Here is an 18906-nt window from a genome sequence, read left to right as displayed (position 1 = left end):
TTAGTGAGCCAAGGCTCCGAGACCTAGACTTAACTCGCATCTCAGGGGAATGCAAATGCAGGATATTCATACACTTCTGCAAGAAGTCAATCACACCTGCAAATCTCACAGGCAATCAAAGTATCTCTCTACCCAGAATTAGTAAACACACAGTGTGTGGGGAGTGAAAGTGACTTTTCTTACTTACTATGCTTGTTTCACAACATTACTGACGTATATTTTGGTTGAAGTATTAATGAGCGATGTCAATGGTCCTAGTTTAATATGCGAGAGTTATAAAGGTAATACTACCAAGCCAGGGTCATCATAGACATTAAGAGTATAGGACAGTGTCTTGGAAAAAGAGTAATGTTGAAATAGAAATGTGACACAGGAGGAAGATACAATAATTATCAATGTTGTCAGAGAAATATGTCCTCCATGTTGTACTATATATAACTTGTTTTATAATATACTTTTGACCCTTTCCTTAACTGGAGACTTCTCATGGCCTTAAGATGGCTATGAACATGATTCCTCATCATCTGTATTATGGAACTGACAGAGATGATTTATCATTCCTCAAATTGTTGAATGTTATGTAAGCATACTCCAAGAACTTTTAAAAAGAAGATGAATACATAAGTTAAACAATGACGAATTATGGTATGAACTTACTTTTCCTGATGATCGAGAGAGAAAGAAACGCCTTTACTCACCTTAATGTAACCGTCACAAATTTCACATATGACAAAGGACGGTTTCCCACTGGAATCCCGTGTTGGTGTGGACCCCTTATTAAGGTTTTGTGTCTGCTGCTGGCCTCCCCGTGGAAGCGGCGTAATAGAGATGCTCGGCTGCTGTGGGGACTTCGTATTCCCTGCCTTGCTTTGTACACTCTGTAGAGAGAGAGACTAGGTCAAGAAATGGCCTCATTTGTACATAGGAGGACTATGAGAATTTCATTTAGTTTATTTACAATTATCACTAGGACACAATGATATAAATAAAAAAAAAGAAGACAGCATGGAACAGTACAAAATTTAAAAAAAAAAATTCTTGCTTTTTGAATAAAAAATAAAGAATTTTTGCTCTAATTTGGAAAACTCTTTAATTCTAGAAACCATCTGAAATTCCAAAATTTTAGAATGAACTTTCTTTTATTTGGAAAATAATGAATAAGGGAAAGTAGCTTTACAAATGTTGAATACTAACGATGTAAATACAGTGGACCCCCGCATAACGATTACCTCCGAATGCGACCAATTATGTAAGTGTATTTATGTAAGTGCGTTTGTACGTGTATGTTTGGGGGTCTGAAATGGACTAATCTACTTCACAATATTTCTTATGGGAACAAATTCGGTCAGTACTGGCACCTGAACATACTTCTGGAGTGAAAAATTATCGTTAACCGGGGGTCCACTGTACAGTGGTACCCCGAGTTTTGTACAGCTCCCAACTTTAACAATTATTAAGTGTATTATTGAAAGTGCTTTTGTAAGTGTGTTTTTGGGGGTCTGAAATGGACTAATCTAATTTACATTATTCCTTATCGGAACAAATTCGTTCAGTAACAGCACTCGAACAGCCTTCTGGAACAAATTATGTCTGAAACTTGGGGTACGACTGTACTGTATGCTGCAAAAAATGTGTAAAGCAAGAAAAATCTCTAATGTAGACCCCATCTACATATACCCCTAAAAATGTTATTCCTGGAAATACATGAAATACTGGAGGTAATCTAGTTAATGAGTGCCCTGAAACATTTTAGGCTGAGCACTCCTGGGTGGAGCTCACATTTTTAGGGATTCAAAGACATTGGGTTGTTTCACTAAATTCCCTACAGTGAAAGCATCGATCACAGACAACTCTCATTTCCTAATTTCTTGAAGGCACTGTTGAACTTACAAATGTTCATTACTGTCAATGACAACTATTCCCATCAACTGACTTTTTCTCTCCTTTTTAAATGCATTTACTGTGTCAGGCTCCTGTAGCACAGGGACACATTACAACACATCCCTTCATAAGTTTTCTACAATTCAGCACACACATCTACTGCCATTTCCACTGGAAATTATTAGCGTTTTTTTTTTGTAGTCAGTCATCATTTCATCGTACACACCAAATTCTTAACCAATAGAGTCCAAGTGGTCACCTGTTAAAACATACATACTTTTACTATCTCCTGTAATTTGTCAGCTACAAAACTGATTTTGTGTGACTATTAGACAGCGTTTCACTACAATATACGTATTCCGAAATAAACAATAAGGTGGTCAATGAGTTCTCACAAGCCACTGGCAATGTATTGTGCTCTATGGCAGCTAATAACTGCTGATCTTTAATACAATTCAAATGAAGATTCCAAAGGTGCTGTACATTCAACATACTGATGACTAACTCAGTCCTTCAAGAATGGCATCCCTAGTATGAGAGTTGGTGAGGCAGAGCAATAAAATGGTTTGGAATAATTTTTAATGGTTCAATAATAGTGAAAATGACAATGATTAAAAAAGAAATTTACCACATATTGGTTCAGCTAAGTGTAATAAACTCTGATCAATGGGAGAGACAACTTGACGTGGTGACAAAAGCAAAAATCCAAGTTAAGAGGTTAAAATATATGGCTAACCATTCTCCATTGTTTTTGTTTCCATGTGGTTTTTTCTCCCAAATGTGCATATACATACTGGCATGTGAGAGGTTAAGGAGCAAGAATGTTTCTTCTCATCACCACTCCCTCAAAAAAAATGGTATGAATGGTTAGTTAGCATCAGTTTGTCAATCATCACAAAGAAATCTAATGTAATAATCGCTTTGCTAAAATGAAAACCGGGGAAATATTAGTACTATACAAGTTCTTGAAGCACTAGTTTACAGAAAGCCATGAAATGTAAATCTCTATATATACAGTATGAGGAAACGGGGAATGTGGGTAAGAGTTCTCAATTTTTTAAATACTTAGGATATATTACAGTGATATTTTAGCAAAATTTATCCATAAAATGTTAGTTTCTGACAAAGTGTGATACAACATTATTAATAACACTGCATACATATTCCTCGAAGCTTCTTCAAGAGTTTTACACATCAATCAAAGCTTCTTAAATCACTTGCCTCAGCAAATAATGTTGAATCATAAATGTTAGAGGCATAAGGACAGATCTGCCTGAAATGTAATCATAGTTGAGGTTTGATGGCATGGTATTACTGCACAAAATTTCAAGTCACTCACATTCATGATTTGTCTGAAAATACATACATGTGTATACATACACAGGCAATATTTTCCCTCCATACTTATAGATGGGGGATAAGAACTGTCAGTATCATAAAGACTGGTATCTACAAGAAGCAAGAAATGTTTATCTTCAAAGAATGAAAACGAACCTAAAAATTTACGTCTCCACATCAGAGCAGCCAAAGGAGAGAATTATCTATGAGAAAATACAAGTCCATAGGTCTGACAATACCTGTAATCTCAAGGATGTTAACTGCAATGACAAACTAAGAACAGTTTAAAATTTGTTTTTAACCTAGACTACTTTTTACCATTTTTTCTATCTCCCTGGAAATTACAGAACAATAAAAAAAAATATCTATGACAAAGGCCCCAAAACTTAGTACAAACCATGTAGAGTAATGTCAATATTGTATTTACTTAATAGGACAGCAAGATTCATGCATTACAGTGGAACCCCAAGTTGTGTCCTTAATCCATTCCAGGAGCTAGGACTAAAGTCGAAACATCCTAAAGTCGAAGCAATATTTCCCATAAGAATTAATGTAAATATAAGAAAGAAAAGATGAAGAAAGGGAGGTGGTAATTTCATGCACTGGACAGGGAGGTATACCATATTTTAGGAGTGAAGAAAAACAGGATGTGAGTGTGGGGGAGGTGCGCGAGGCATTACGTAGAATGGAAGGGGGTAAAGCAGCTGGAACTGATGGGATAATGACAGAAATGTTAAAAGCAGGGGGAGGGGGATACAGTGTTGGAGTGGTTGGTATTTTTGTTTAATAAATGTATGAAAGAGGGGAAGGTACCTAGAGATTGGCAGCGAGCATGTCTAGTCCCTTTATATAAAGGGAAGGGGGACAAAAGAGATTGTAAAAATTATAGAGGAATAAGTTTACTGAGTATACCAGGAAAAATGTACAGTAGGGTTATAATTGAAAGAATTAGAGTTAAGACAGAATGTAGCATTGCGGATGAGCAAGGAGGTTTTAGAGTAGGTAGGGGATGTGTAGATCAAGTGTTTACATTGAAGCATGTATGTGAACAGTATTTAGATAAAGGTAGGGAAATTTTTATTGCATTTATGAATTAAGAAAAGGCATATGATAGAGTGGATAGGGGAACAATGTGGCAGATGTTGCAAGTATATGGAATAGGTGGTAAGTTACTAAATGCTGTAAAGAGTTTTTATGAGGATAGTGAGGCTCAGGTTAGGGTGTGTAGAAGAGAGGGAGACTACTTCCCGGTAAAAGTAGGTCTTAGACAGGGATGTGTAATGTTACCATGGCTGTTTAATATATTTATAGATGGGGTTGTAAAAGTAAATGCTAGGGTGTTCGGGAGAGGGGTGGGATTAAATTACGGGGAATCAAATACAAAATATGAATTCACACAGTTGCTTTTTGTTGATGATACTGTGCTTATGGGAGATTCTAAAGAAAAACTGCAAAGTTTAGTGGATGAGTTTGGGAGTGTGTGTAAAGGTAGAAAGTTGAAAGTGAACATAGAAAAGAGTAAGGTGATGAGGGTATCAAATGATTTAGATAAAGAAAAATTGGATATCAAATTGGGGAGGGGGAATATGGAAGAAGTGAATATTTTCAGATACTTGGGAGTTGACGTGTCTGCGGATGGATTTATGAAGGATGAGGTTAATAATAGATTTGATGAGGGAAAAAAGGTGAGTGGTGCATTGAGGTATATGTGGAGACAAAAAACATTATTTATGGAGGCAAAGAAGGGAATATATGAAAGTATAGTAGTACCAACACTCTTATATGGGTGTGAAGCTTGGGTTGTGAATGCAGCAGCGAGGAGGTGGTTGGAGGCAGTGGAGATGTCCTGTCTAAGGGCAATGTGTGGTGTAAATATTATGCAGAAAATTCGGTGTGTGGAAATTAGGAGAAGGTGTGGAGTTAATAAAAGTATTAGTCAGAGGGCTGAAGAGGGGTTGTTGAAGTGGTTTGGTCATTTAGAGAGAATGGGTCAAAGTAGAATGACATGGAGAGCATTTAAATCTGTAGGGGAAGGAAGGCGGGGTAGGGGTCGTCCTCAAAAAGGTTGGAAGGAAGGGGTAAGGGAGGTTTTGTGGGCGAGGGGCTTGGACTTCCAGCAGACGTGCGTGAGCGTGTTAGATAGGAGTGAATGGAGACGAATGGTATTTGGGACCTGACGATCTGTTGGAGTGTGAGCAGGGTAATATTTAGTGAAGGGATTTAGGGAAACCGGTTATTTTTATATAGCCGGACTTGAGTCCTGGAAATGGGAAGTACAATGCCTGCACTCTAAAGGAGGGGTTCGGGATATTGGCAGTTTAGAGGGATATGTTGTGTATCTTTATACGTATATGCTTCTAAACTGTTGTGTTCTGAGCACCTCTGCAAAAACAGTGATTATGTGGGAGTGAGGTGAAAGAGTTGAATGATGATGATTTATTTCCTTCTTGGGGATTTTCTTTCTTTTTGGGTCACCCTGCCTCGGTGGGAGACGGCCGACTTGTTAAAAAACAAAAATAATTAATCCATTCCAGGGAGTTGGGAATCCCCCTCCATAAGGACATCAAAGGCCTCTCTAGTGTTACTTCCCTTCTTTGTCTTTTACTGCTACAGTACATTAATTACTTACCTTAAAATATTTGTAGTCTTAATGTAAGGTGAAAGGTGAGTAGTATTTATTTGTAGGAATTCAGTGTAGGTAGCCTGTTGATGTAGGTACACATATGTAGCCCCTCCCTCTGGGCTACATTACACAGCCACATTATTACACTACACAGCCCTATTATTACATCGACATACCATGTTCAAAGAGTTTAATCGTTTCTAACAACTACCTTTAGATGTCATCATAAACAAAGGGAGAAGTAATGAATAATTCATGCCGAGAATTGTCAACAAACACGTATGAGGGCGGTTACTGCACCAGACGCCAGATTCATTTTCTCTAATGCTGCATCAGAGAAAATGTAATGTTTACCTTCCACCCTCCTTGATTCGCCGGTACTCACCACTCAATGACATATAAACATTGCATGTTTATATGCTGTATGCTATATAAAGTGTTTATATAATTTTGAAGAAAATATCATACATGGATTAATGAAGTCTATAAATAACAAAAAAAAAGCACAATACCGTGACTGGAACGATACACAAATAACCCGCACATAAAAGAGAGAAGCTTACGACGACGTTTCAGTCCGACTTGGACCATTTACTAAGTCACACTAACCAGAAGAGGAGCAGGATGGCTATATATATAGGCAGGAAGAGGTGGTGGTGGTAGTAGTACATGAATGGTATATAATACCAACAAGATGAAATTAAGACACATGCGCAACACCCTGGCATCCCTATCGTAGACGTTTCACCAGCCAGCCAGCCACTGGATGGCGAAACGTCCACAACAAAGACACCCAGATGGCGGCGGCGGCAGCAGCAGCAGCAGCAGCAGCAGCAGAAGGTGGTGGTGGTAGTAGTGGTAGAAGTGGGGAATAAGGAGGACGAGCCAGTCAAATACAAAGGAAGGGGAGCACTGCAAGAGAGCTAGGTGTCCACAGAGGGAGAGCAAGCGCACAGAGGTGCGAGAAAGGGGAAGTGGTGAAATAAATGAAGAAGGAACAGAAGCACGAGACAGAAGACAGAAGAAACTGGTCGATCTCTTTCTGACAGACTTAGGGAGCACAAAAATAGTGTTAGGCTTGCCGACACTAACAATGCTCTTTTCTGTCACGTCAGAGATCATAGCCATCCTATTGACTGGTCTTCTGCTGAAACTGTCTTCCCTACTTCCAACTCGAACAGTCGCCGTCTAGTTGAATCCTCTCTAATACACAACTTTCCTTGTATGAATCTTAGCCCTGGCTTCGTCTCTGTAGATGCCTTCCTCTCCCACTACATTGTAAAATGCTCCAAACTTCAGAACACCCGTGACCTAACCTGACTCCTCATTTTTTCTTTTTCTTTTTCTTCTTCTCCCTCTTCCCCTTTCCTCTTTCCTTTTTCTCCTCTGGGTTGTCTTTCTCTCTTCTGTCTCGTGTTTCTGTTCCTTCTTCATTTATTTCACCACTTCCCCTTTCTCGCACCTCTGTGCGCTTGCTCTCCCTCTGTGGGCACCTAGCTCTCTCGCAGTGCTCCCCTTCCTTTGTATTTGACTGGCTCGTCCTCCTTATTCCCCACTTCTACCACTACTACTACCTCTTCTACTACTACTACTGATGAAATTAAGACACATGTGCGGCGTCTGGGTGTCTTTGTTGTGGACGTTTCGCCATCCAGTGGCTGGCTGGATGGTGAAACGTCTACGATAGAGATGCCCGGGTGTTGCGCATGTGTCTTAATTTCATCTTGTCGGTATTATATACCATTCCTGTACTACTACTACTACTACTACTACCACCACCTCTTCCTGCCTATATATAGCCATCCTGCTCCTCTTCTGGTTAATGTGACTTTGTAAATGGTCTAAGTCAGGCCGAAACGTCGTCGTAAGCTTCTCTCTTTTATGTGCGGGTTATTTGTGTATGAAAAGTCTATATTAACCTAAAATAAAACATTTAATGTGCCCAAGAGTGATTATTATTATGTATTAGTACTATAACTATGGAGTTAAGACTAAAGGAACTCTCTTAGTGAATGAATAACAAAGGCATGTTTATATGCTATGTAACGTGTTTCTTATATAATTTTGAAGAAAATATCATAGATGGCTTAATGAAAATGTCTATAATCACTCGAGGAGAAACAAAGCCACACTGATTCGTGACACCTGAGCGGGCAGGTGGACAGGTCTGGTACGCGAGACGAAACACGGGGCAGTGCGAAACCTGGGGCAAAATTGAGCCAGAAAAATGGTTCTAAACTCGAAGCGTACGATACTCAGGGGAGATGAAACTTGGGGTTCCAATGTATCTTTAAAGATGATTGAAAACAATACTTTAAAATACACTCCTGAGGTTCAAAGGTATAAAATACAGACTGTGTGGGTGAAACATAATCAATAAAGAATTGCGTTATACTGCATTTGTGTTTAGTTTTTCCAAACTCCAAAGGTGCAGAAAGTTGATGAAGCACTAAATTAAATGTGAAGGCTCTAGTGAAAAACCTACTGCCCACTTGCATGACACAGGCATGCTGACTGGAGCAATAAGCCAGTAAGTAGGTATGAAGACACAGAGCAAACCTTTATTTTAAAACATTGTAGGTTTTATCAATCTTAATTAATAAGGCTCCATCCTGAGCACAATATTTAATTAAAATAAAAACTGCCTGGTGGGAGATAGCCAGTGTTACAAAAAAAAAAAAATGTGCTCTGCATTAAGTGTCCCAGTACACGTTACAGGCATTGGATACTGATGTGACTTTCCGGAGGAAAAAACAATAGAAACACAGCTGTATATTTAACCACTAGGTTAATAACTGAGAATACTATATATGACATTAACTATTTTATATATTTCTATAGTACAGATTTGGTATTTAATTCCCCACACAACCTCTCTCTCTCTAGTCCAGATGGTCAGCATTCATATACAACTTGACTTTGTTAAAGATAACACTGTGACTTACAATGTTTGATAGTTGTAACTAGTGGTTTCCAACTCTCATGTTTGTGCTGATCGTCAATAGCTTTCCTGGGGTACATAGATGACTGTCGACATGCCTCATAACACACCTGTTACACATAGTTGAGTTAGGCGATGGTCCAGCGCTTACCTGTATGGTGATAGATGACGACGCTCCCAGTCCAGGAATGAGGCTGACAGAGGAGGATGACGAGGACGGTAAGATGCGTGGCACTCTCGCTGTCGACTGTGAAGATACGGAAACACTGCTCACTGAGCCGGCTGCACTCGACATTGGGACCAGGTGGCCATTGACAAGCTGTGGGTTGCCAACAACACACACGATAATGCTTCCCAACTAGTGGGGAAAATACACGAATTACGTCTTATGCATCCATGCATGCCACTGTTTATTAATCTCTACTTTATACTTTAAATTATTTCTCAAAATTTAATTCCCCAGCTATGAAACATATGCATATGACTTCGTTAAAATTATTTGCTATGTTGATTTAAGCAAACTACAAGGAAGGGGAAATTCTACATTAAAAATAAAATAAAATCAAATGACGTAATTTATGCATGTTCCCTAAGCCTCATCATCTTAAGTTCAGATAATGAGCCTTACTGAAGCACTATCTAAGGCTCAGAGATGCTTAATGAGCTTCAGCAAAGTGGTGGCCTCTAGGCATATCATGAAAGGTAGCAAATCTTGGCAGTATAACTCAAGACTAGTAATGACAATGAAACAAATGTTAATGGCCAATTAAAGCACTTCTGCTGACAATGAAGCCATAGCATGCAAATCTGTGTCATCATGGCAAATGTAATGCACTACTTAATATTCTATTAACAAACCAATAACAACACACACTTTGTTTAAAAAACTGTACCAGTCTCTGTTTAACTACTGGTATGCAACAGCAATAATTTAACAGAATAATTTATGTCCATCAATGAATATTATTTTCAGATGTGGAAAGGCCCATCTGTTTTCCAGAGATTCATCTCCAGCACATCCTTTAATGTAAAATATATATTTTAAAATGCTGTACATGTAGGTTCAAACACCAATTACCAAATATTGTAGTAGTAGTTAATATCACATTTAATGTATACCCCTTTCCTAGTTACAATACATTGCAAATAATTACATTTTAATGTCTTTTTCATTCGTATTCTTTGTAATTTACAGGCATTTACATTTATACATTCTTACTGCTAACTCACATGTGTGAACAATTGTCAATGTTTTAGTTTTAAGTTAAGCCAGAAATGTTATGCATACAAAGGTCCCAAAGTATGTCATTACCCTATTTATATCTAATAGAAATTATTATTCAGTAGTCAGTCCCCCCTTAATAACACTCTACTTCAAGACAACTGATACATCATTAAAGAAACCAGCATAACCCCAAACTGTCTCATGATTATCGGCAAGACTCGTCTAGAGCAGGTTGGGATGGCAAGTATACACACTCACAGGAGGAGCAAAAGAACCTCAATCACCAGCTTCATACTCGCTTTCTAGTTACTACTGCTTGCAAATAGGTTACCTCATAATCCATGTTTGTAGCCTGCTTCAACATTAAGTCTTCAATCAACCACCATGAGATCCAAAATAGCAGTAAATAATAAGAATGATCTCTCAGTGCCAAAGACACTTTATTTTTATTTGGTAAGAAAGACTTACTGAAAAATATCATAAAGTTTGATAAATATTGCTGCATCTGAGAAAATTGTATGATCAGTTAGTTGCAAGACTCATGGTAAGTGTTAACACTACTTTATGGCACTGATGAATGCACCAACAACTCCAAAACTATATCCCCATTTGTTTTAAACATTTCTGTTTTGATCCCATCAATCCCAGTTGCTTTACCCCCTTTCACTTCACCCACTGCCTCAAGCACTGCCCATATTCTCACATCTAGCCAATGCATGAAATCACTGGTTTCCTCTATTCATCAATATTTATTAGCATCCCAAAATATTTCTGCCATCTTCCCAATACCTCCAACTCCCCATCTAATAACTCCCCTCTTCTATTTTTAACTCTCAAATCCAGTCAATCCCTAGGCTTTCTCACCCTATTAATCTCACTCCAAAGCTTTCTTATTCTCAGCAACATTTGTTGACAGCATCTCACCCACTCTCTCATTTGCTCTCCTTTTACACTCCCTCACCACTCCATTAGCCTCACTTTTACTCTCCATATACTCCACCCTCCTAATATCACTTCTGCTTTGTAAAAACCTCTCATGTAAACTTTTTCTCCCGTATCTCTCTCTCTTTTCCTCATCATTTCACCAAATGCTCTTCTTCCCTCCCAAACCCACCCTCCTGTATCCACAAACTTCTACTGAACACCAATGCTACATTCTTAAATCTACCCCATACCTCTTCAACCTCCTCATTACCCATTCTCTCACTAGCCCATCTTTCTCCCAATAGTTAGGTATCTTACCCTAATTACCTCCTCAACTTTATAAACTTTCACCTATCTCTATTTGCTGATGCCATTCTCCCTTTATCCCGTCTACCTCTTACTCTCACTGTAGCGACAACTAAATAATGATCTGATATTTCTGTTGTCCCCTCTGTAAACATGCACATCCAGAAGTCTACCCATCATTCTTTTATTCACCAATACATAGACCAATGAACCATTTTCATTTTGCACTATATCATATCTCATACTTACTTCTCCCTTTATTAAAATATTTATTACCTATTTCCAAACCTCTTTCTATACAAAGTTCAATCAAAGCCCCCCCCCCTCCCTCCATTATCATTTGCCCCCTGGCACCCCAAACTTACCTACTGCACCCTCTACAACAGTTCTTCCCACTTTTGCATTAAAGTCCCCACCTCATTACTCTCACTTTCTTCAAAACTTCCTAAACACTTGCTTTACCCCTCCCAAAATCTCAATCTCTCTCCCTCAGTCTCTTTCACTCTCAATCTCTCTCTCACTCTTCTACATTCCTCTCTCTCTCTCACTCTTCTACATTCCTCTCTCTCTCTCTCTCACTCACTCTTCTACATTCCTCTCTCTCTCTTCTACATTCCTCTCTCTCTCTCACTCTTCTACATTCCTCTCTCTCTCTCACTTTCTACATTCCTCTCTCTCTCTCTCACACACACTCTTCTACATTCCTCTCTCTCTCTCTCTCTCTCACTCTTCTACATTCCCCTCTCTTTCTCTCTCTTTTACATTCCTCTCTCTCTCTCACTCTTCTACATTCCCCTCTCTCTTTTTTTTTTACACAGGGTTTGACAAGGTTAAGGATCCCTAGCTTTATTGACAAGCTATTTACAGGTTAAAGATTCCTAACTTTATTGGCAAGCTAAGAGCTGTTACCTACATCAGCTCATTTGAAAGCATTTTTATTGTTATGAGACATACAAGTAGGGAACAGGATGAAGTTGGAGCCATCTGTGGGCCAGCATTTTCATTTGATCAACTGACTATCTCGTTGACATCATTATGCTGTACGAATGTGTTCCATACTGGAGTCATCCTGGGTATGTATGATCTCAGATGGAGTGATGTTCTGGAGAAGGTTACAGCCAGAGTGAAGTTGCTGCTTTCTGCCCGTCTTGTGGCATAAAAGCTTGTTTCACGCTGTCCTCGAAGTGGATCCAAGTGTGGTATTTTGACAATATTGGCCTTGTACATAACAGTAAGGCCACCCACATCCCTCCTATGTTGAAGGCTCTGCTGAAATGACAGATCTATCCAGGATGGGTCCAGGCGAGAGACGAGACGTCTTGCTCTGTTCTCTACTCTGTCAAGCAGTCGCAGATGAGAGGGGGGGGGCAGGCAAACCAAGAAAGTGGAGCATACTCAAGGTGTGAGCGTACTTGTGCCTCGTACAGGATCTTGCAACCCCTACTATCAAGCAGATGCGAGATACGGCGAAGTGCTGTAAGCTTCCTGGCTGCCTTGTTTGCAAGATTTACAACATAGTTCTTCATGGTTAGTTTGGAGTCAAATTTCACCCCAAGGATATCAACTTCTTCTCCAGGTGCCAACACCCTCCCATTCATCCTTACTACTGCACCACCATTACCATCATGGTGCCTAGAGACGATCATCATTTGCGTTTTCTCAGGTGCAAATGTTACTTGCCATCTATTTCCCCAAGCTGATATAGCTCTCAGCTGGTGATTGATGTAGCTTAGAGCAGCTGGCATTTCTTCTCTTGGATAAGTGAATGTCAGTGTACAGTCGTCTGCATATGCATGTGATTCTGGGACGAGATGAAGGTCGTTGAAATAGACATTCCATAACAATGGACCCAGCACGCTTCCTTGTGGAACACTTGCCCCAATAGGATGTCTTGCTGATTCCGTTCCATTGAGAACTACACTTAGAGATCTACCATGAAGGTAATCACTGAGGAGACATAGCGTAGAGCCTGCAATTCCCAGTGCTTGAAGTTTTGCTAAGAGGCCCTGGTGCCACACCCTGTCGAAAGCGCCAGCAATGTCCAGTGCTACCACACAGCTGACTTTGGATTCATCCAGTGACTGGTGCCACTTAGTGGAGAGGTTTAACAACAGATCAGCAGCAGAGTAACCTTTCCTGAAGCCATATTGACGATCACAAGGTAGTGAGTGGTAGTCAAAAAACTCTGTCATTTGTCTTGAGATTATTGTCTCAAGGATCTTACCAGTGATTGACAGGAGTGACACTGGTCTGTAGTTGCTGATTTCTGCTCTGCTCTTCTTTTTGTGAACAGGGACTACATTTGCCTCTTTCCATAGAGAGGGCCATTTACACTGTACTAGGCAGTGCTGAAAGATGCGAGTTAGAGGTGCTGCTAGCTGGTCTGCACATCTTCTCAACAATCTTGGGCTCAACTTGTCTGGGCCCACAGCCTTTTCTTGGTCAAGCGATTTAAGAAGGAAATGCACCTCCTCTCTCTCTCTCTCTCACTCTTCTACATTCCCCCCTCTCTCTCTCTCTCTCTCTCTTCTACATTCCCCTCTCTCTCTCTCACTCTTCTACATTCCCCTCCCTCTCTCTCTCACTCTTCTACATTCCTCTCTCTCTCTCTCTCTCACTCTTCTACATTCCTCTCTCTCTCTCTCTCTCTGTCTCTACATTCCTCTTTTCTCCAGGTGTATACACACACAATATAACCCACTTTTTGCATACAACCCTTATTTTAATCCATGTAATTCTTGAATTTATACATTAATATTCCCTATTTTCCTGCCAAAATTGAACCTTCAACATTTACTGCTACTCCTTCCTTAGCTCTCAAATATATCTGACCTAATCCCATTTACTTCTCCCCACTGAAACTCTCCTACTCCCTTCCACTTTATTTTGCTTAGAGCCAGCTTCTTTTCATTCATAACATTCACAATCACCTCTTTCTTATCATTTGCAATACATCCATGCACATTCAAACAGTACAGTACAATAAAATGTTGATTGGGAAATCTGGAGGTGCCTGGAATGTAACCTTATTTTTCCCTATGCTCTCCACTTCACTTAACTATTTTTCGTAACTCTATATCTCAGGAAGAAGACCTGTGCTTTATGAGAGGGTTTATTGTACATAATCAGCATAAATGTTTTAATATGGAATTAAAACCTAACAAAAAGAATGTGCATTTGGTCCACTCCATTGTCATTAGAGTAATACTGTTACTGTACTACTATATGACTTAAGGCCTAATAACCTCCATGCTCTATGACGTGCCAAAATTCCTGCGCTCATAAAATGTTAGTCTTTGTATTGATAGAGCAGTAATAGAGGTTTCCTAAAATTCTGATTGGATTTGCAAGTCCTTCTAATAATCAGTTATCTTGGCTGTTTTGTGGCCCACTGAAGGCAAGGCAAATGTTACTCAAGATGTACTAATGTTCTGAAGCTGTTTTGTCACACCAGAAACCAACAAGTTATTCCTAAACTTAACCACAAATTATTCAACCAAACATGTTATGCACTAGACATTTAGTTGACCTTTGCAATACATGCAAGGCACTTGCCTAAACCTGTGGCTTTAACACTTTTTTTTTTTGTCTTTTACTTCAATGAAAAAAGGAAATGTTTAAATCTGGTATACATACTATATATTCTTGAGTAAGGTACACTGGATATAGATAGATTTAAAAAGATTTACAAACATATTTCATTCTACTGGCAGCATCAAGGAATAGTTATTCTTTAAAAGAAGATTAAAACATTTCACATGTATGAAGTGCTTATCTAATAAAGTTACAATCACATCCACATGCAATAAAATGAACACACACTGAAGTATCATAAAAAATAACCAGTTTTGACAAACATAAAAGAGAGAGGGAGATATGCTCAGCTTTATTTCAACATATTTTGCTCAACAGATAAAAACATGCAGTTACACTTTGCATGTATGGAAAAATAAACACTATTACTTACTACAAGCCACAGGTATATTAGTAAGCCAAACTAAAGTATTTAACATACACACCAGTGTATAAAAATAAACAACACATATTTCCCAAGTTTTATTTATCCAAATATTCTGCTTAGTGGTCATCATACACCCTAAAGTTCACCCTTTCACTGTTGGTGCCGTAGTACTACGCCAAAATTCTAGTGGCTACAAATCTAGTGGGAGTAAGCTAGTAGACCTACATATGAGAGAATGGGTTTGAGTGGTCAACGTGTGCAGAATAAAAAAAATCCTGCAGCACGGAGTGCATGAGGAAAAAAAAAAACTTTGACCTTGTTATTGGTTAAAAGCACTGACTTTGTGGTGTATTTTCGAATGGTATTTATTGTCGTATTCTTGTTTTCTTGATCTCATTTGATAGAATGGAAGATATATTACAGAAGTAGAGATGATTCTGAATGGTTTTCAAGCTAAAAGTACCTTGAAATTGAGCTCAAAGTAGCAGAAATGTCTGATTTTTGCCAATGTTCATGAGTAAACAAATCACACCATGCATCCAATACATGTCAACTGGTGAATCTAATATTCTATCACAAATGTGCTGATATTATTTATACTATTTTTACAATAATGCAGTAGTCTTCATAACAGCAAATCTTCTGTTTTTTGTGTGAGTAAAAATTCAAAATGGAAAGAAAGCGTAATATAAGAGGGGCCTGGAGACATGACTATTAAACAGAGAAAATGTTATTTTAATGCTAGAAATGTCTGCATTGTTTATTCTGGCCCCTATTTTGAAATTAGCCTTACTTGATTTGTGTATGAAATTGGCCAAATTACCAATTTTTGATCACTTTAATGGGTAGTTGAAATCAGTAAAGGAGCAATTTCTTGTACTCAGCCGATAGAACAAATGGAGCTATGAGTTTGGTCAACTGGAACAATCGAATTGGCCGCAAATAGGGCTCGAAGTGGGCAAAATCGCCAATGTGTAAATATTGCCGAGATCACTACCTTAGCGACAGCGTAATTCCGTAAGTTTTCCAAAAAATTTGGTACTTTTGGTGTCATTACCATTGGGAAAAGATTCTCTATCATTTCATAAGAATTTTTTTTTTTTTCAACACTGAGAGCAAGTTTATGAGAAGGGGTCTTGACAGTGAAAGGACTGAGATGGAACACAAGCATTCAAAACAATTACTGAGCATGTTCGTTTATGGCAAAAGTCAAGCAGAGAATTAGCCGCTTTACACAAATGATGGTTTGATGTGTATACATGATGGGAAGCAGTAAGTAAATACTTTAAAACTTTAAAAGAAACACAGTTACCCTGGCAAGAAAAAAAAATAGGAAAATGAGACAAGGGAAAAAAAATTTGAAAAGGATGGTTTCCCGTAACAAAGGAAATCTGGCAAGGAATGTTTAATAAAGAAATCCCTTATGAATACAATGAAGCTTTAGAAAAACTGTCAAGGTAAAAATTAATTAGGCAGTTCATGTTAACAAAAACCCATTGGAAAATTAACATTCATAGCAAAATTAAGTACACTCAACCCAGTGAGGTTTATCTTTGGAGCTACCCCAATGACATGTAGTTCTGTGTATACAGCTACCAGTAAATTTTAAAGTAACTAACTTGAAGAACTACCATATGAAGTAGAGAGGGAATCAAGGCTGTACCTCCAAATAAAACAAAAAAAAAAAGTCATTTTTAATTATCAGGAAATTATTTTATTATTAGCACACTGGCCGATTCCCACCAAGGCAGGGTGGCCCAAAAAAAGAAAAACTTTAACAACTGTAACATTAACACCCCTCCTTCAGAGTACAGACACTGTAATTCCCATCTCCAGAACTCGAGTCCGGCCTGCCGGTTTCCCTGAATCCCTTCATAAATGTTACTTTGTTCACACTCCAACAGCACATCAAGTATTAAATAATATTTGTCTCATTCACTCGTATCAAATACGCTCATGCATGCTTGCTGGAAGTCAAAGCCCCTTGCACACAAAAACCTCCTTTACCCCCTCCCTCCAACCTTTCCTAGGCCAGCCCCCACCCCACCTTCCCTCCACTACACATTTATACATTCTCGAAGTCATTCTGTTTCGTTCCGTTCTCTCTACACGTCCGAACCACCTCAACAACCCCTCCTCAACCCTCTGGACAACAGTTTTGATAATCCCGCACCTCCTCCTAATTTCCAAACTACGGGTTCTCTGCATTATATTCACACCACACATTGCCCTCAGACATTACATCTCCACTGTCTCCAGCCTTCTCCTCATTGCAACATTCATCACCGATGCTTCACACCTATATAAGAGTACTGATATAACTATACAGTGGACCCCCGCATAACGATCACCTCCGAATGCGACCAATTATGTAAGTGTATTTATGTAAGTGCGTTTGTACGTGTATGTTTGGGAGTCTGAAATGGACTAATCTACTTCACAATATTCCTTATGGGAACAAATTCGGTCAGTACTGGCACCTGAACATACTTCTGGAGTGAAAAAATATCGTTAACCGGGGGTCCACTGTACTCTCATACATTCCCCTCTTTGCTTCCATGGACAAAGTTCTTTGTCTCCACAGACTCCTAAGTGCACCACTCACCCTTTTCCCCTCATCAATTCTATGATTCACCTAATGCTTCATAGACCCATCTGCTGACATGTCCACTCCTAAATATCTGAATACATTCACCTTCTCCATACTCTCTCCCTCCAATCCGATATCCAATCTTTCGTCACCTAATATTTTTATCCTCATCACCTTACTCTTTCCTATATTCACTTTTAATGTTCTGCTTTTACATGCCCTATCAAATTCATCTACCAACCTCTGCAACTTCTCTTCAGAATCTCCCAAAAGCACAGTGTCATCAGCAAAGAGCAACTGTGGCAACTCCCACTTTGTGTTTGATTCTTTATCTTTCAACTTCACACCTCTTGCCAAGACCCTTGCATTCACTTCTCTTACAACCCCATCTATAAATATATTGAACAACCATGGTGACATCACATATCCTTGTCTAAGGCCTACTTTTATTGGGAAATGTGCGTGGATGTAGTGCGGATGACAAGAAACAGATGATTGCTGATGTTATGAATGAAAAGAAGTTGGATGTCCTGGCCCTAAGCGAAACAAAGCTGAAGGGGGTAGGAGAGTTTCAGTGGGGGGGAATAAATGGGATTAAATCTGGAGTATCTGAGAGAGTTAGAGCAAAGGAAGGGGTAGCAGTAATGTTAAATGATCAGTTATGGAAGGAGAAAACAGAATATGAATGTGTAAATTCAAGAATTATGTGGATTAAAGTAAAGGTTGGATGCGAGAAGTGGGTCATAATAAGCGTGTATGCACCTGGAGAAGAGAGGAATGCAGAGGAGAGAGAGAGATTTTGGGAGATGTTAAGTGAATGTATAGGAGCCTTTGAACCAAGTGAGAGAGTAATTGTGGTAGGGGACTTGAATGCTAAAGTAGGAGAAACTTTTAGAGAGGGTGTGGTAGGTAAGTTTGGGGTGCCAGGTGTAAATGATAATGGGAGCCCTTTGATTGAACTTTGTATAGAAAGGGGTTTAGTTATAGGTAATACATATTTTAAGAAAAAGAGGATAAATAAGTATACACGATATGATGTAGGGCGAAATGACAGTAGTTTGTTGGATTATGTATTGGTAGATAAAAGACTGTTGAGTAGACTTCAGGATGTACATGT

At 39.0% G+C, this 18906-nt stretch overlaps 1 protein-coding gene across 13 annotated transcripts in view; it reads right to left on the bottom strand.

The window, feature by feature from the left end:
• Positions 1–18906, bottom strand: part of MEP-1 — a 156409-nt gene that overhangs the window by 17923 nt on the left and 119580 nt on the right. For 11 of the 13 annotated variants that reach the window (XM_070100079.1, XM_053771162.2, XM_070100076.1 and 8 more), the window contains 2 exons: positions 8935–9102; positions 699–878 (listed from right to left, as the gene is read on the bottom strand). In XM_070100079.1, coding sequence (XP_069956180.1) covers positions 699–878; positions 8935–9102 — 348 coding nt within the window. The remainder of the gene's footprint in view (positions 1–698; positions 879–8934; positions 9103–18906) is intronic. The other 2 variants (XM_070100104.1, XM_070100124.1) reach the window with 1 other exon arrangement.

The sequence above is a fragment of the Cherax quadricarinatus genome, chromosome 5, assembly GCF_038502225.1.
Source record: "Cherax quadricarinatus isolate ZL_2023a chromosome 5, ASM3850222v1, whole genome shotgun sequence".
In the NCBI taxonomy this organism is placed as follows: Eukaryota; Metazoa; Arthropoda; class Malacostraca; order Decapoda; family Parastacidae; genus Cherax; species Cherax quadricarinatus.
This window is presented reverse-complemented; position numbering and strand designations above follow the sequence as displayed.